Raw genomic sequence first — 18663 nt, forward strand, 5'->3', positions numbered from 1 at the left:
CGCGGGCCTCTCACTGTTGTGGCCTCTCCCGTTGCGGAGCACAGGCTCCAGACGCGCAGGCTCAGCGGCCATGGCTCACGGGCCCAGCCGCTCTGCGGCATGTGGGATCTTCCCGGACCGGGGCACGAACCCGTGTCCCCTTCATCGGCAGGCGGACTCTCAACCACTGCGCCACCAGGGAAGCCCAGGAGGGTAGATTAATAAATTATTGCTCAGTTACACCGCAGAGCAGAGAAAATGGGTGGATCATGCACAGCAAGTTACATGAATATTACAGAGGTAATATTGAGTCTAAGACACAAAATAGTGTATACACATGATTCCATTTAGATCAAATTTAAACAGAGGCAGAAGTAAACTGTGCTGTTTAGGGGTGCATGCAAATGAGGTATAAAAGCAACGATGTTATTAGAGTCAGAGCAGGGGCCGGGGGACTTAAATCAGGAAAGGAACCGTGGTGGAGGGCTCGCCCAGGTGCTGCCGTTTTCTCTTTCTTGGTGGGTGGTGAGAACGTGGATTTTTCTTTTTCTTTATGTGTTAATGTTTGTGGTCATCAGACACCTCTTTTCTACACTGCTTTCTAATTATGGGGTCTGATTTACTTTTATGGAGTTGTTAATAGTGTTTTTTGGTGATGGGGTTATGGTTCACTTTTACTTGCCTTATTACATCTTCAATTCTTTTAAATCTTAAGTCAATATTTGAAAAAATGAATGTCCTCAGTGCTGAAGGCAACATAAGATCTTCCATCTGAGAAAAACCAAAAGGCCAGGGTGTTACGTATGTGGCGTGTAGAAAGTAGCGTTGACCTCTCTTCTCAAATCCACAGGTTAACTTTGAGGAATTTAAGGACGGTTTCGTGGCCGTCTTGTCATCACAGGCTGGTGTCGGCTCCTCAGATGAAGACAGTGGGTCTTTGGAGCCAGGTAAGAGGCCTTCCTGGTCTCTGTTACGTCTCTTCCCGTGATTCCGTGACTTCTGGAGTATGATGTTCTCACCGAACGACGCAGCAGATCTGTCTCTGCCAAGCTGCGTAGACTGGAACTGACGTTCGGGTTTTTTCTTCTTTTGCTTCCTTATTTGTAAAATGGTGTTGTAAGGGGAAGACTCTTTTGTTTTCCTCTACAATACACACAATCCTCTGAATATACTGGCACTTCTGGTCACTAGATATATGTGGTTTTTCCCACACCAGGCCGTTTTGCAACACCAGCTGGGTGTCCTACAAGTCAACTCTGTTCTGACACCGTCTACCTGGACACGGCATCAGACCCCACAGGGGAAGGGCTCAGTCCCCCAAGACTGCACCCTCTTCAGACAGCCATCTCAAATCCAGGTTGTCACCCGTGCTTCTGACCCACCTGTAATAGATCAGAGGCTCCCACGACCTCCTCGGGTTCAATGAATTTGCTAGAGCAGAACCCAGGGAAACCCATTTACTTACTGGATCACCGGTTTATTACAAAAGGATGTGACTCAGGATAAGAGGTTTGTGGGGAGGGCCTGTGGGAAGGGGCTCGGAGTGCCCACGCCCCCTTCAGGCCGCACTCTTCCCCAGTCTCCACATGTTCACCAACTCGGAAGCTCTCAGAACCCCGTCCTTTTGGGTTTTATGGAGGCTTCATTACAGACATGACTGATCAAATGATTGGGCATCGGGGATTGACTCAACGTCCCTGGAGGTCAGGGGGTGGGGCTGAAAGTTGGTTTCCCTGGCAACCAGCCCATCCTGAGGTGTGGTTCCAAAAGTCACCTCATCAACATAAACTCAGGTGTGGTTGCTCTCATCACTTAAGAAATTCTAAGGGTTTTAGGAGCTGTGCCAGGGATGGAAGACCAAATGCATATTTATTATAAATCTCAGTATCACAGATGTCAAGTTAATACCGAGTGCTGTCCTTACAGCATAGAGTGTTGACAAGATAAAGTGGGTGTCGGGGGTGGAAGCATTGGAGAATCAAAAGCGCAGGGCAGGTGTGAGGTGTTAGCCAGGCCTTGGAGGCTGGAGGAGCAGGCAGGATGCCACCAGCGGAGGCAGCCCTCAGCCTGTCTTCTGTCTCACACAGTAGTGCTCTGTGTTCCTAGGACTTGTGAGAATCCTGGTTTCGAGCAGGGCCAGTGGGACAAAGGTGATATTTCAGAACAAACGGAAGTGGTGGCTTTGGTCAGGAGGTGGAGGGAGGGTTTTGGAGGGAGGCCCGCTCGACGTGTGGACTGCGGGCTCCGGTCGGAAGGTGATGGCGGACATGCTCATTCGAAGCCATGCTGGACCCTCGGGCTCGGCTGCTGCGCCCCGGCTGGTCACGGCTGCGTTTGCCGAGTGCTGGGAAGGAGAGTGAAGTGGCAGCGGGTCCCTCCCTCCCATGTGGGGCAGGCGTTTGAGGAGTCTGCTCCGCAGCAGCCCCCTGGTCTGCTCCTGGAGCCCGGGCAGGTCCTCAGTTGGGAGCAGGTGCACGATGATCTGGGCACCAGGGGTACCGTGAGGGAGGCTTTGTGTGCCAGGCTTGGAGCTGATGGACGTTTTATGTAGATTCCAGTGAACCGTCCTAGAAGTCCTGTGGCTGCTCCTGCCTGTTATTCAGGTGGGGTTTTGCAGCCTGGAGCCAGGCCCCGCCCCCGCCCCTGGGGCTGAACTCAGCTGCCCCACCTCCTCCTGCTGGAGCCACGCCAGAGCCCTGATGCGGGGGAGGAGTCAGCTGGCCAGCAGCCCCATCGCCCTGCAGTTCAGGTCATTGGCTGCTTTGTCTCACACTTGTCTTCCTTGAGATGGGAAGAAGCCCACTTGCCTTTCCGGACTCAGGGTTTTGGAGTGTGATCGCGTGATCGTGTGACCATGGACGTGGATGTGCCCAAGAAAGGCCGCGCCTCTGTCACCGCCCCCCTCCATGCTGGAACACGTGTGTGTCTGTGGGGGTGTCCTCACTTCCTCCAAAGACGGGAGAAGCTGTTTCAGGACTAGCGCTTTTCCACACCAGTTCCGTTTTTTTTTTTTATTATCATTATTTATTTAATTTTTGGCTGCATTGGGTCTTTGTTGCTGCTCTCGGGCTTTCTGTAGTTGTGGCAAGCAGGGGGCTAACTCTTCGTTGTGGTGCGCAGGCTTCTCATCGCGGTGGCTTCTCATGTTGCAGAGCATGGGCTCTAGGCACATGGGCTTCAGTACTTGGGGCACGTGGGCTCAGTAGTTGTGGCTCGCAGGCTCAGTAGTTGTGGCACACGGGCTTAGTTGCTCCGCAGCATGTGGGATCTTCCTGGACCGGGGATCGAACCTGTGACCGGCGGATTCTTAACCACTGAGCTGCCAGGGAAGCCCCCCGGTTTTGTTTTGTGTTGTTTTTTCTCTTCTTTCGATTTTCAGTGCTTTCCTCAGTGACACGGTCGTAAGCCCACCTGAGGTGGCTCGGACGGGGCTTGTTCACAGAGGCAGGGCGCCGGGTGGCCCTGCAGCCGCGGGTTGTGAGAGCCGGGGCGAGCCCTGCCCTGTCCTCCAGGGCCGTGCGCGTTTCAGCTTCTCACCGCAGCCACCCTCCCAGCCTCCCCCGTCCAGGGGCTTCATCCCTCCTTCCCTGGCCCTGTCCACAGTGTCGCTCTCTGCTGCTTTCTAATCTGTCTGCCGGTCCTTCCCACCGTCTCCCCCCGTGACTGGAAAAATGATTGGAGCCTTGATGCTCCAGGGATGAGCATGTCATCAGGGGGCCAAACGCCCCGGGGTTTTGAAGAACATCCCGCTTCCCCGTCATTCTGCTCCTTTCAGTAAAGGCCGCTACGGAACCTATAACCAATGTCTTTTCACTTGTAGACCTTGGTATTCCGCTCCTATAAATAAATACGCACACACAGGAGGCACAGCCAGGTGTCCAGCACAGGGCACCGTTGGCCTTGTGCTCTGCGGGCCGTCTGGGCAGCGGGTGGGGACTGGCCGTGACCCCCAGTGCTTCCCGCCAAGAGGCCACGGCTCTGTGTTCTGTGGGTGGTGGGAAGCTGCCCGCTTCCTGTCGTGATTTGCCACGTGGACACTCTTTTCTAGAGGAACGTTGCTCTGTTGGACGGAGGAGAGTGACACGTTTGGGGAACATTAGGAAACAGCTGTGTGTTTTCTGGGCGTCTCATTCCTCTGAGGAAAGTGCTGACCTGCTGAAATGATGAAGAAATGGGGCCACATCCAGGGCGGGTGGGACTCCGGACATGGACGGGTGAGGGAGGGGAAGGGCAGGAGCAAGGTCAAGCCACAGGGGGCAGACGTGGTGCTGGGTCATAACCTCCAGGTGAGCCACGAGCCCGGGGAGGGCCCACGTGCGTCAGGCCCCGCCTCGTCTTCTGCAGCTGGTTTCCAGAATGCGCTGCAGCTGCCCGCTCCCACCTCCCGTGGCTTTCCTCTTCCAGCACCTCCCCCCCGCAGTGAAGGTGCGGAGGCCGTGCGCTGGCCCCTCCCCCTGGCGTGGGGCACTCAGAGCCTCCTGTTTTCTCCCTGCCAGGGCGTCCGCTCCCTGCTCTCCAGCAGCCCCGGGAGTTCCCACACGGGAGAGATTCCAGGCCCGGGCAGGGCCCGTGATAACCTCCGAGTGTCCCGGGGACATGGTTAGCCTGCCTTACATGTCCGCTGTCAAGTGGAACTCAGCAGCTTCCTCCCCAAACTCCTCCCTTGTTCCCAGTTTCTGTTGGTCACTGGCACCACTGGCCAGGTTGGACCCAGCCTCCTCCTCTGATGGTCCCAAGGTCAGGGGCTGCAGAGTTGGTGCGGAGGAGAGAAGGGAGGTGGTACTTGGCCTTAGGAATCGTGACGCATCTGTGTGAAATGGTCCTCAGTTTTCCTGACCTGGCCTTACTTCCTTGGACCCTCTCCCCCAACCTGCCCATTCGGGTTGCTTCCTTCTGAACCTGTGTCCTCTCCTGGCCGTGGCCCACGTCACCCTCCCCAGTCTCTCTCCGGCTGCCCAGATTCCCTACAGAGTCAGCATCGTTTCTGCTCTGCCTGCGGGGTCCCCACTGCTCTGCAGACGTGGGCAGGTAAGGAGGGAAGAAAAGTACGAGGGGTTTATTAGGGCTTATGGGATTCTCATGAATCCCAAGCTAAAATGCACTCCTGCCTCTATCCCAGACTTCAGACCAATATGGAGTCTGAGGCTCCCCAGCTATGCTGAGGTCCTTGCCTACAGCATCCCGTCCGGGGGGCGGGGGGGTCCTGTAGTGAGGGGGGTGGGTGGGACGTGACCTTCTGGTCTCTAGAGCAGTATGTTGCTGGATTATTGGAGGCTTTTCTCCTTGTGTAAAAAGCTAGATTTTTGTATTAGTCTTTTATTGCATAATAAAAGCGTATTTTGCTTGGAAACATTTAAACAGCACCTAGAGTTTAGGATGGAAAGTCCCTGCCTCCCAGCCTGGCTGTCTCAGCCCCAGCCCCACTGTTGACCGTTCCCTGTGTTCTTCCAGGCGTTTTCCATGTGTGTCCCTGAGAGCCACGCTTTGCGCCCGAACCTGCACCTTCGTAAAGGGCATCTTGGCAGCACATGTGGGCCCAGAGGCTGTTTGAGAGGACACCTCCCGTTTTCATTCCAGGTGCCCCCCGGGCCGTCCCCCCAAAGTACGTGAGCGGCTCTAGGTGGTATGGCCGTCGGAGCTGTCCCGAGCCCTGCGACGCTGCGGGTGGAGCCCCGTGTTTACCGGAGCAACCTGCCAGGCCCAGTGTGAGAAGCCAACTCCGACGCTCCGCCTCCCTGGAAAGTGTGGAGGTGGGTCGACCCCACCTTTGCCCTCCCCCAAGTACGCACGCCCCCCCCCCCCCCGTAGTCACTGCTCACGTGACACGATACGGGAAGATGGGAGGGGGCATCTCTCTCATCGCCAGAGCACTATGGGGAGTGACATTTAGTTTTAAGGTGTCTCTGGGTCTCGCTGTCTGCAGGGAAACTCTGGCCACAGAGCGTCCTCCTTCAGACACGGGGGCCATGGAGAATCCCCTGCTCACCACTACCCCCCCTCCCCTGGCACTGCCAGAGGAGAGGAAGGTTAATCAGCCGAGGATAGAAAAAGCAGCACTGGGCGCAACCGAGGCTCACCCTCCACAACTTGGCGGGCATGTCATGCCAGATGCCTCCAGGGACCCCAGGCTCCCTGAGCTGTCCACTGCAGGAGCCTCGAGGGCTTTGTGTCAGGAAGGACGTCCACGGGGCAGATCCACACCCCACAGGTTGATCGTGGCCCGTTGGACCTGTTTTCGGGGTTCCAGAAGGTTCCTGGCTCCTCTCCATGATGTCCACATCTGTCTGATGAGGCTCTAGGGGGGCTTCCCTTTAATAAGACAGCTCTGGGCCCCCATATTAATTTGTTTATATTTTCAGCATTTGTTGAGGCCAAAAGGAAAAGCAAATAAATATGTATTTAGATCCTGGAGTCGCTTCTCTCAGGGATGTGCTGCACTTGGGCGGCACCAATAAATCCTAGGCCTTTGCTGCTTTATTCTCTCTCTTAAATTTGGCCCCAGGGATGGAAGGCTTCATGTGTCCGTGCCATCTCTGTGGTGCCGTTCTGCTTCTTAAAACCATCTTTGCTCCCCAGAACTAGGACCCTAGGGTTGCTGCCTTTAGGGTTGTCAGCAGGTTGAATGCATTAGAAAAATGAGATATACCACCTGCCCCCATAGCTGCAGCCTCAGTTCAGCGCCGTTTCTAAGTGCTGAGCCCTGGTCAAGCCAGTGTTCCTTCCAAAATCAGAAGCAGACTTTGACTTTGTGGTCCGCGGACTCGGTCACAGAAGCATGAGGTTTTACAGGACTTCTTGGTGGCCCAGACCCTTGGGCACCGAGGTCTCAGCAGATCACCTGCTGTCGCCGGAGCCCCTGGGGGTCAGAGACCTGCTCTTCCTTGACTGTTGCCAACAGACATGGGTGATGAGGGGCGGGATGCAGAGGGTGCCGAGTGCAGGCCGCAGCGTGCGGTCCGAGAGAGGAAGCTGGTGTGCATGGGGCCTCGTGGCTGACCACCAGGGCTGCCCTGTGGGCTGGGGCTCCCCTTCCTCAGGTGTCCCCCCCCCCAGCCCCACCAGACTGTTCTACTTGTTCCCGGTGCTCCATCCGCTGCCCTTTCCTTTGGGGACTCACACGTCCTTTTCTTTCTGTTTTTCCAGAGTCTCAAGTCCGATGAAGAAGCTGAAAGTGCGAAGGACCCTCAGAATGAGTTGTTTGAAGCACAAGGTAAAGCCCGGCCTTGTGGTCGGTGCCACCTTTGGCCAGTGCTAGGCTGCCAGGCAGCGGGCCACCAGCCAAGGACAATTTCCTGGGAAGTGCCCGGTGTGGGTGGTGTCCCTGGGGGGCCCTTCTCCTGGGGGCAGTGTCCCAGCTCTGGGAGACCCCTGAGGTCAGACCCTCGAGCGGGGGCCACTGGCTAAGGGAGCAGCTTCACGGTCTGGGAGGATCAGCATGACCCCAGCCGGCAGGCGTGGGCCTGGGGACTCCTTCCTGAAGCACCCGGCCTGGGCCAGCAGCCTCCCTGCCGCCTGGGGCCCTGTCTGCCCCGAGTCAAGGGTAAGACGTGGCTCTGGTCCTGGAGAGCCTGACGGAGCACCTGGAAGGCAGCCGCAGGCGTGCTTAGCAAATCTGGGTGCATCAGCACATGGGTCTGCAGGTGCCTTAAGGACACCTCCCACTGGAGTGTGTCACAGGGCAGAACGTGCAGGAACATGGCTCAAGGGCGAGACCCGAGCTGACCTTGAGCTTCTCCTGAGTGAGAAGTCTGCACTGGCACTGAGCATTATCCAGACTGTGGTCCTCGGGGGCTGAGGCTCTTGGTGGCTCAGCATTGAGCTTGGTGACGTCAGGGGATTGACCAGAGTGCCTGTGCTACTGGACGAAGCAGATGGACGCTTTTGTGTCTGGAAGAGCAGCCAAATCATGTCCTAAATTCCCTGGACTCTGTAAATCTAGGGGACGAGAGGAAGGGCTCCTGGGGAGGTTATTCAGCGAGTCATTTCGGACTCTGCCTAGAGACAGGTTGGAGTTCTTCTTTCCCTCCAGGTTAGAACTGACTCTGGTGTGTGAACAGTCATGTCAGACCTCAGAGGACTTATTTTCTCCTCTGCCAGCCATGAGAATACACCCGGATGTCAGAATTGCTTTTCCATTGTTACGTAGAACTTTCAGATGTTTTAAGCTGGAAGGGATCTTGGAGGTGGCCCTTTCCTTGTGTTTTCCTCAGCTCAACCCACAGCGTCATTTGTGAGCACACAGGCCCTAGCTTTCCTTGGCAAAGTGGCTTTCTGATCATTAGTTGGGTTATCAAAGTAACGCCAAGGTGGCTCCTCTCCTGAAAACTCTAGACCACTGGCCGAGAGCCCAGGTCTGGTCAGGTGCAGGCAGCCCTCTTCCTGTGTTGGGCTGGGTGGTGTGGCCTGGGCGTGGAGGGAACTCTGCTTTGAAGCCTCGCTCATCCGAGGAGAGCTCCTCGTGGGCGCCCCCAAGGTCTGTCCTCTTCCAGAGGGTGTCTCTCCGGCAAAGCTTCAGAAACCTCAGTAAGCCACCTGGCTAAAGTATAAAAGTTATGAAACCTGGCCGTCTGTCATCCAGGCTCACTGAGGTGTCTTTGCATCTCAAAGACACCTGTGCCTCCTGTGGTGGGGTGGCGTGGAGAACACAGCCCACCTTGGGTCGTTTTTGCCAGATAGAAAAAGATAAAAGATAAAACTGAGCCTGAATCCAAACTAGGCTTTGATGCTAACTTCCGGTTTATAGACGATGTTAGTGCTGGAGGGATGCGAGGAAGCAGAGTGGGGCAGGCAGTGAGTTGCTCGTGATCCAAGGCCTCGAGAGGAATAACCACATGCACGGGGAGGATTCTGTGTTGATACTGATTCAAAGAAATCGACTGTCGGGAGACTCTTGAGAGAGAGCTGGGTAAATCATTGTTGGTTTGTCGGGTGATAGTGGCACTGGGATCAGCCGTACGCACGAAACACACAGGGGTGAGAATACGGCAGCTGGCATTTGCTTTCAAATACTTGGGCAAGAATAAACGGAGGGGGGGCTTCCCTGGTGGCGCAGTGGTTGAGAGTCCGCCTGCCGATGCGGGGGACACGGGTTCGTGCCCCGGTCCGGGAAGATCCCACGTGCCACGGAGCGGCTGGGCCCGTGAGCCATGGCCGCTGAGCCTGCGCGTCCGGAGCCTGCGCTCTGCAACGGGAGAGGCCACAACAGTGAGAGGCCCGCGTACCGCAAAAAAAAAAAAAAAAAAAAAAAGAATAAACGGGGGTAGATGAAGCTGGGGTGGCCGGCTGCCCAAGGAACAGGACCACTGGCCTTTGCTGGACTGTGCTCTTTACTTTGGGTAGGTTTGAAGAGTTTCTAAAACTTCGTTTTTTAAACCTGGCCTTTTTGTTCTAAGTACAAACCTTGCAGCTGTGCTCTCAGTGCTGTGGCTTCGCAGGTTCCCTTCAGAAAATGCTTTCTGGGACTTCCCTGATAGTCCAGTGGGCAAGACTCCGTGGCCCCCATGCAGAGGACCCGGGTTCGATCCCTGGTCAGGGAACTAGATCCTGCATGCTGCACCTGAGACCCGGAGCAACCTAAATAAATAAATATTTTTTTGAAGAAAGAAAATGCTTTCCCCACATGCAGCAGATTCCTCCATTTGATTGTGACAATGTGCACAGAGTGAAAGTGGAAGGATTGTACCGCGAGCACTGTGTACCCACCACCTAGATTCCTCCTTTGAAGCTTGTGTCTCACGTGTGTCCATGTGCCCGTCCCTCCGCCCAGCCATCACTCCATCCGATTTCAGAGTAAATTACAGCCTTGGTATGTGTCCCCTGCTTCAGGCCAGCTGCCAACCTGGGGTTCTGAGGTCTTCGGGAGCCTCCGGAAGCCCTGCAGCTCCTCCTTCGACACCCCCGAGAGCCGGGTCCGGGGCCTCTGGGAAGAGCTGGGTGTGGGCAGCAGCGGCCACCTTACCGAGCAGGAGCTGGCCCTGCTCTGCCAGAGCGTCGGGCTCCAGGGCCTGGAGAAGGAGGTGAGAGAAGGCGGGATGGACCTCCCTGATGGGCTGGGTCTTTGTGGTGGTCATGGTTGGTGCTGGGCCTGGAAAACCCCTTCACTGTCAGACACTGATTCAGTTGTCACCTTCTGGTCTCACATCCTGTGCTGACTCCCAGGGCTCGTGTCGTAGGTCCGTCTCTGGCCGCCTTCACGCAGGATCCTCCTCTGCTGGGGGCACTCCTCCCCCACCCCTCCTCAGCGGCCCAGATCTGCCACCCAGCCCAAGTGTGGTACCCGCAGCGTCTGGCTACGCTCCCAGCAGCTGTATTCACCCCTTTCCTCCTGTGGGGGCCAGGGGAAGAGGAGGGCAGTGTGATGGGATAGGCCCCTCCTTACTGAAGTGCCCTCAGCCCTGCCCTTGCTGACCCTGAACTGCTGGGGGCCCGGGCCATGTTCCATACGTACATGTCCCTCCATCCAGCAAGCTCCTGGCACGGCAGACACGGGATGGGTGTTTGTGGGTTTTGGGAAGCGCAGGTGGCCATTCACAGCAGGATGGAAACTGACCAGGTGTGTGGATTTCACAAGCCAGAGAGGGGAGACCACTGTTTGGATAGGACAGCGAGCTGCCAGCTTGGGGAGGGTGGGGGCCAGGCCTGGGTGGGGTGGGCACAACTGCGGTGGGAGAGCCTCTGAGCAGATGTCTGGGGGCTTTTATTTAGGAACTTGAAGACCTGTTCAACAAGCTGGACCAAGACGGCGATGGCAGAGTGAGTCTAGAGGAATTCCAGCTTGGCCTGTTCAGTCATGGATTCCCTCAACTTCTGGAATCTTCCACACTTGTCAAGCCGAGCGGGTCCTGGTCTCATTACCAGGTAAAATGGGACGATTAACTCTTGAACCCCAGGGCGACGGCCATCACTCTCTGGCCTTCAGCATCTTCTGCAGGCCTGACCTCTCCGCCTGGTCTCCACAGAGGGTGCCCAGGAGTTGCTCGGGGTGTGTACACACACGTGTGCTGTGGGAGGCTGTGCAACCTTGGGCTGACCTGGCATTGCTCCTGCCAAGCTGTGTGTCACTGGTGAGCTACTCGCCTTCTCTGAGCCTCAGGTTCCTTGTCTGTAAAATGGACACACCTACCTCATAGGGGTCTTATGAGGATTCCCTGGCAGTTCCTTTGTTATGCCTCAATGTGGGGTACACTGTGTTCCAACAAAGGCACCCCCTTTCCCTCCTCCCCGGAGGGCAGAGTCACTGACGGGTCCGTGCCTTCCCCAGGATTAACCTTAACAAGCATTCCTGGAGCTGTGCTCTCCCCATCCTGTATTCCTGAATTTTATCCTGTACAAGGCCAGCTGGAGGAGAGCAGATTTTAGGTGGTTATTTAAATTGTGATGTTCGGTGCATTTGGTTTTGCTCAATCCCAGGACAGTCAGCCTCCGTCTCACACCACAGGGCACGGTTGTCCTGGGGAGTCTTGCTGAGGCTTCTTTGGTGACGTGGCTGATCCCGCAGTTTGTGGGCGGCATTGCAGGAACAGTGACCTTGTTCTCTGCTAGGCCAGGCGCGTCTGAGAATCAGGTTTCTGCACCTGAAGCCACTGAGACAGGGAAGGAACCAGGAGAGATGAGGAATGGTGCCAGGCCACCTGAGGGCAGAGACCACAGTGCAGCCGTGCCCAGAGCCTGTGGGAGGGAGGGCCTTCTCTGAGGTACAGCGGCCCCCGTTCCTGCCCGGGAAGTGCTGACATGGCCATGGGGTTGCGTCCTGTGCATGTGGATGCCAGCATGGCTGGAGTGGTGACGTGGGGCCTTGCACCTGGGCCCAGACGGAGATTCTCCTGCTCCATCGGGGAGCAGGTGGGCCTGGTGGTCTGGGGGCCCCCAGCTGCTGCTCCTTGTTCTGGCCCCGACTGCAGACGCGTGTCTGAAGGGCCCTGCCCTCCAAGGGGCAGGAAGCACAGCTGGATTCTTTTTTTTTTAGATGTTGGGGGGGGTAGGAGTTTATTAATTTATTTATTTATTTTTGCTGTGTTGGGTCTTCGTTTCTGTGCAAAGGCTTTCTCTAGTTGTGGCAAGAGGGGACCACTCTTCATCGCGGTGCGCGGGCCTCTCACTATCGCGGCCTCTCTTGTTGCGAAGCACAGGCTCCAGACGCGCAGGCTCAGTAGTTGTGGCTCACAGGCCTAGTTGCTCCGTGGCATGTGGGATCCTCCCAGACCAGGGCTCGAATCCGTGTCCCCTGCATTAGCAGGCAGATTCTCAACCACTGTGCCACCAGGGAAGCCCCACAGCTGGATTCTTGCAGCACCTCGGCCTCACAGGTCAGCTTTCTGGCTGAGGGATTCTTTTGCCCTTGTCTTAAAACTCCCTGACCCTGAATCCTGAGGACACGCGTCCTCTGCTTGGGCCACCCCCGCCCTCCTTCTGAAGCCTGTCTTGGGTTTCTCTGCACAGACCAGGTTTCCCTCAGCAGGAAGCCATTAGTGGTTTGGGGAGAAATTACCTCGGGGCCTGGCAGGCGCTGGGCGTCCCCTGCATGGCCTGGCGTGGACAGCGCTGAGCCCTGGGCTTCGAGTCAGATCCTGCAGGCGCCCCCTTCCCTGGAGCAGGAATCAGCGCTGTTCTCAGGCCTCGGGGAGGCCACACAGGCGGGGAGGTCGGGGAGGGTGCATGAGGAGGCCACAGGGGCTCAACAGAGCTTGTCCCCACGTTCAGGTCCCAGAGGAGGGTGGTGGCCAGACCACCACGTCATCCCTCGTGTCCGTGAGCTCGGGCCCGCGCCTCCTGTGCAGCGTGGACGACGGTACCGGCTTCGCGTTCCCGGAGCAGATCGTCACCCTGTGGGCCCAGGAGGGGCTGCGCAACGGCAGGGAGGTCTTGCAGGTTTGGACCGGTCGTGCACGGCTACTCCAGCAGAGGCATCTAGGCGGTCGGGGCCACTGCCCACAGGGCAGGCTGGACGGAGCTCCCCCTGTCCCCCCTGCCGCAGACACAGGCCCTGTGTAGGGAAGGCCCATCGTAATACTTTTTCCTTTATTTTTTGATATTGAGATATAGGAAGTCTTAAAAACATAATAAGTAAAAAACAGAGAAAACCACAGCCTGAAACAAATCTGTTTGAAGCTAGGTTTCAGCATCTTAGACTCTCCTCCCCAGTGCGTGTCAGCCCTGGAGCTGATCTGCTGACCTGGAGGAGGGATGTCTTAGTGGACACCACTGTCACAGACATCCGAGCGTTTCTACTCGCCCCGGACGAGCTCTGTGGGGAGTTCTTCTCCCCGTACCCACCCTCCGACCTCCCTCCAGTGGTCGCACACGAGGAGGCCTGTGCTCTCCCTGGTCAGTCAGGTCCCCTCTGTGGGGGCGCAGGGCAACCCTGGGGCTTTGGAGGGAGTTCTGCCCTGGGTGGCAAGTCAGGTGCACACAGGGCGGGCACAGCAAGGGAAGGGTGCTGGGGCAGGTGTGGCGAACTAGATGAGTTAGTTTCATTTCCAAATTTCACTTTCCATTGGAAAAAAAGCTTCAGCTCTACAGAAATCTATAGAATAATAAAGCCTGCCCCCCTCTGCTCCTGGTCTCCAGGGATGGCGACAGGTAAAGGTCTGGTGGGCATTCTGCAAGCTCTTCCCTGGCACAGGAAAGAAATGTATATTTAGACATTCCCATTTAAAAATTTTCTTTTGCAAAATTGGTGTCACACCGTATACCTTGCTAATTTACATTACCCTTTCCCTGTCGTGGGACACGTACGTTTTTTTCCTGTTATGAATCTCGTCATCTGTAATGCACGTATACCCTTCTGCCTCTATGCTGGTATTTCTCAGTAGGGCGGATTCCTGAAGGTACGCATTTTACCTCTTAATAGCTTCTATTGTATTGCCTCCAAAAATGTCCATATTGGCACAAAACAATAGAACAGGAAGGAGCAAAAATCCAGCCTTGAAGACGATCTGCCCAACTCCTCAGGCCAGACTCTCCTGGACCTAAGCTTAGCCGTTGCTGGGTCCCGCTGCCCAGCAGCCCGGGCGGAGCCCGACACAAGGCCATCCGTGGACAGCTGGCCCACAGGACTATTCTGAGAACCAGAGGCTGAGGCCGGACCACTGAAATTGGCCCCCGGGGAGGGCCAAGAACAGAGGGGCTCGTAGTTTTTTGTTTTTTTGTTTTTGGTTGTGCCACACAGCACGTAGGATCTTAGTTCCCCAACCAGAGATCGAACCTGTGCCCCCTGCAGTGGAAGCATGGAGCCCTTAACCACTGGACCACCAGGAAAGTCCCAGAGGCTCATGGTTTTGAGATTCTCCCTAAGACGCTGCTCCTGATTCCCTGCACGTGGAGGTGGGCTGGCTGCCATCAGGATCTGGCCAGTGACGAGTCTCACGCTTGCCCCCGACACTTCAGGACTTATTCTTTTTACTACTCTCTTGCTGTCACAGCATGTTTCCATTCCTTTAGCAACTGATGATTTTCCAATTGCTCAGGGTTTGATTCCATTGAATTGAGCGGCAGCGATGTTACTGAACTCCCCTCAGCAGGACCCTCCACGTGGCCCCCCAGGCGTATCTGTCCCCCTCACACAGGGTGGCTCTCGGGCGAGCTGGCAGGCAGTCGGGGTGTCCTGGTGCAGCAGGTCCATAACTGGTCACCTGTGACACTGGGCGGCACCTCCAGTTGCCCTGAGCACACCTGTCTGAGAGAGGTGTGTTCCCTGGGGGAGGAAGCCCACTAGGCGAGCCCTGGCCTTGGACGTGCTGGCCTCCCACACCCAGCTTCTCAGGACCTCACACGAGTGTCTGTGGGACCACCGCCAGGGCTGCTCTGTGCGGATCCCTTACCTCCTCAGGAATCGGGAGCCGCGCAGCCGGGTGTTCCTAGCCTGGGGTCTCCAGGAGCCTGCCCTGTGCGGTCTCCCCGAGGCCCAGCAGGATGGGTAGTGGACCTCGTTGGAGGCTGGAGGCCACCCCTCCCTGACACATGGGCTCCTCCCCAGGGCAGCCTGAGCCTCCTCCCAGCATGGCTCTGGCTTCCCCAGAGCCCCGTCCAGGAGAGTGGAGAGGGGCCTCAGCCTCCCACGCCCTGGCCTGGGAAGCCACCCACTGCTACCCTGGCACCATCCTGGGGGTTACGTAGGTCCGTCCCGGTCAGCACAGCAGGAGTACGTGGGCATGAACGTCGGGAGGCAGGCGCCCACGTCGTGCCACGTGGTTTTTCTAATTGGGAAGCTGATGCTGGGACCACTTTCTGTCCTCTGCCCCCACCCGTGATTTCGTTGCTGGGAAGTGTGCGCTTGTGTCAGGACTTCAGCTTCCCAGTTGCTGCACGCGCTTCAGCTGAGTGTCATTTCTCTCCAGAAGCACTCGCGGCCGTGGGGAAGGACGGAGATTCAAGTCTCCACCTCATAAGTTAAAGGAAGGGCCTCCCCGTGGGCCCTGCCACATGCCTGCCCCGCCCGTGTGTCTGGGCCTTGTAGCCAAGTGCACCCATTGCTGAAAGAGCACACGTGGCAAAAGTGTTCTTACTGGGCAGCCAGCAGGATGGACGGGCGTTCCTGTCCTACTTTCTCTTTCTCTTATTATGGTAAAATACGTAAAACAAAATTTTTCCATTCTTTTAACTGTAACTTTTAACTGTAACTTTTCCGAATCCCGAGGGCGAATGAGTGTGAGTCTCTGGAATGCTGGGCTGTGGCTCATCTCTCTCTGATAGGTCCTGTGTCCACCAACAGAACCCCCATCTGTTCCTGTATCTGTTTGTATAGTTCAGAGACATATTAGTCAGGATTCTTTGAGTCTGAAATGGCAAAAACCCAAGTCAAACTAGCTTGGGCATGAGGAGGACGTTAGGGACCTTCGCGGTCAGTCGGGGAAGGACCTTAGGCTCGGGGGTCCCAGCCCCGGGTGTTGTCTGGACTCTGCTGGCCTCTTGGGGCCTTGGCCTCAGGTCCAGTCCCCTTGTGCAGCTCCCCAGGGCCCACCTGGTTTATACAACACCTGATTTCACAGGGAAAAAGCCCTTCTCTGGCCTTCCTATCAATCCCCAAAGTCCTCTGCTTGGGACATGCCCCCTTCTGTGTCTGTCACTTTGTCCAGGGAGGGGGACTCTGTCCAGCCTGGGTCATGCCCACCCTCGAGGCATGGGGGGACACTGGGGTTGACAGGGTTGGGGGGACCGTAGTGGGGATGGGGTACACTGGGGTTAACGGGGATGGGGTACACTGGGCTTAACAGGGATGGGGGGACCGTAGTGGGGATGGGGGGATGCTGAGGTTGACAGGGATCGGGGGACCATAGTGGGGATGGGGTGACACTGGGGTTGACAGGGATTGGGGGACCATAGTGGGGATGGGGGGACACTGAGGTTGACAGGGATGGGGGGACCATAGTGGGGATGGGGGACACTGGGGTTGACAGGGTTGGGGGGAGCATAGTGGGGATGGGGGGACACTGGGGTTGACAGGGATGGGGGACCGTCAGCGGGGATGGGGCAGGGGAAGGGCTCCACCCAAGAGGCAGAGACTTTGCAGAGAGAAAAGGAAGGTGCAGGGACGACGTGGTCTGGGCCTGACTGTCCTGAGGGAGCCAGGAAGTGTCTGGAGACCCACTCATCCCGCCTGGCTGATGGGCCTTGCTATTTTCAGAGCCTCGACTTCAGTGTGGACGAGAAGGTGAACCTTCTGGAGCTGGCCTGGGCCCTTGAGAACGAGCTCATGATGGTGGGCGGTGCCACTCAGCAGGCAGCCTTGGCCTGCTACCGCCAGGAGCTGAGCTTCCGCCAGTAAGAGCCCCGATGGGGAGGGTGTGTGGGTGCCCCTGGCCAGACCGGCCTCCTTGCCCCCGGGTTCGGGCACCCGGCAGGAGGAGAAAGAAGGATGCTTCGAACACAGTCACAAAGCACAGCACGGCAGTTGGGCCAAGAACACAAACCATTTTAATTGGGTTTGGCTCTGGGTTTGGCTGGCTTTTCAGGCCGTCCGTCTGCTGAGCAGGTCGGCACAAACATTGGTTTTCGTGTGTTTATTGATCTTCTGAAGCTACAGAAAAGGCTGGCAGAAATCCCAATCTCGATCCTCAAGACTTTGCATCTCATTAGGTACCAACAGATGAGCCTTCTGTCAGGCAGTTCGGCAAAGGGGACCAGAGAAAGACTGTGCTTTGGGACAGGGATGCCTCTTCAGTGGGAGAAACGGGCACCAGAATAGCTGGTGCCAGAGATGGTTTGCACAGAGGCTTGGGCGGGACCCAGGGCGACCAGACAGGGACAGGGCCACATACAGGAATCTCCTCTGTTCTGGGCAACTCCCTGCACAGTCACTCTGATGCCAGGCTGCAGGTGGCAGGGCTGTGGCCAGGCAGGGTAATGGGTGGCCAGCCTTCTCCCCTTTATGCATCCAGTCCCAGGTTAGGTGCTAGGGATCCCTGGGGCCCGAGGCCCAGCTGCAGGCAAGAGGGAGCGTAGATAAATTCCTGCCTGTCCTGAGGCCATCTGGAGGGGTGGCACGCTGCACGTTCTAGGCTCAGACCTCCTGGTTCAGAAACCTGCTAGAGACCCCTTTGCCAGGCAGTTGGCCTGTCACTGTACGTGCTTCTGTAAACCGGGCACAGTAACTGTAGAAACGGCCCTGGGAGGAGGTGGGTCAGAGCCCAGCGCTGGCCGCTGCTTGGCGCCGTTAGCCCAGCCGTGTTTGTTCCTGCAGACGGGCTTGCTGGGCCCAGAGCGGTGTCCCCTTTGACCCCGCCTCCTTCACGCAGGGGGCAGGTGGAGCAGATGGCCAGGGAGCGGGACAAGGCGAGGCAGGACCTGGAGAAGGCAGAGCAGAGGCACCTGGAGTTTGTGAAGGAGACGGACGACCTCCACTCTGCCCTGGAGCAGCTCGCAGAGGAGAAGGTCAGGTAGGTCCCGCCGGGGCCCCCGGCCGAGGGTGGGCAGTGGACGGGGCGCCGCCAGCTGAGGCCCTGCTATCTCACCTGAGCCCAGCACTCTGCTGACGTCCTTCCTTGAGGGAAGACGGTGCATGTGAAGAAGCAGTCTTGCCCTTCGCTGGGGAGCGCGGCGTCTGGCCGAGTGCCTGTGACGAGCGTCTGCAGGGAAAAGTGCTCTGCAGGCCTCCCTCTCCGCTCCATCTGTTGGGGTCTGTCCCACTCAAGCTGAGCCTTCTGTCCGTGCCTGTGATCAGCGAGACGGGCGGACGTTTTGAGAGGACCAGGGAATGGCTTTGCAGCCTGTTGGCTCCGCAGGAGGGAGCCCGGGGCCCAAAACCGCACACCAGGCATCGCCCATCGGGTGGCCTGAGCGGACTCACGGTGAGCTGGCCGGGATGGTGGTGGACAAACCAGAGGAAAGAATTTCTGACCTTTTTGAAAGGCTTTCCCCCTCTCCTGAGGCGCCACCCACCCTCCCGGTGGCTCTTTACCGCGGCTGCGCTCTGCTGCATCCCTGACGTGGGTGGACGTGGGGCTGTGTCCTGAGGCGCGGCCTGGGGACGCGGGGTCCTTGGGGTACCCTGGTCTGGAGCAGCCTGACCCGCACACGTCCTTCCTCTGTGGCCTGTGCTGCCCCCCTCCCCAGCGCCCACAAACTTATGTGTGGACGATTTTAGACGATCTGTCACGGAGCTGAGAACTGATTTGCGCTGGTCTCAGCCCAGTCGGCCTGACTCTCCCAACCGCCCAGAAGGGACTCAGGGAAGTTCGCTCTGGGTCG

At 57.2% G+C, this 18663-nt stretch overlaps 1 protein-coding gene across 4 annotated transcripts in view; it reads left to right on the forward strand.

Moving 5' to 3' along the window:
• NINL (ninein like) overlaps window positions 1-18663 on the forward strand; it is a 112797-nt gene that overhangs the window by 58673 nt on the left and 35461 nt on the right. For all 4 annotated transcript variants that reach the window (XM_060078183.1, XM_060078185.1, XM_060078182.1 and 1 more), the window contains exons 3-10: window positions 830-926; window positions 5557-5729; window positions 7123-7189; window positions 9805-9995; window positions 10684-10836; window positions 12679-12846; window positions 16601-16737; window positions 17712-17852. In XM_060078183.1, the coding sequence (XP_059934166.1) occupies window positions 830-926; window positions 5557-5729; window positions 7123-7189; window positions 9805-9995; window positions 10684-10836; window positions 12679-12846; window positions 16601-16737; window positions 17712-17852 (1127 nt within the window). The remainder of the gene's footprint in view (window positions 1-829; window positions 927-5556; window positions 5730-7122; window positions 7190-9804; window positions 9996-10683; window positions 10837-12678; window positions 12847-16600; window positions 16738-17711; window positions 17853-18663) is intronic.

Source organism: Mesoplodon densirostris, chromosome 16, assembly GCF_025265405.1.
Source record: "Mesoplodon densirostris isolate mMesDen1 chromosome 16, mMesDen1 primary haplotype, whole genome shotgun sequence".
Classification (NCBI taxonomy): Eukaryota; Metazoa; Chordata; class Mammalia; order Artiodactyla; family Ziphiidae; genus Mesoplodon; species Mesoplodon densirostris.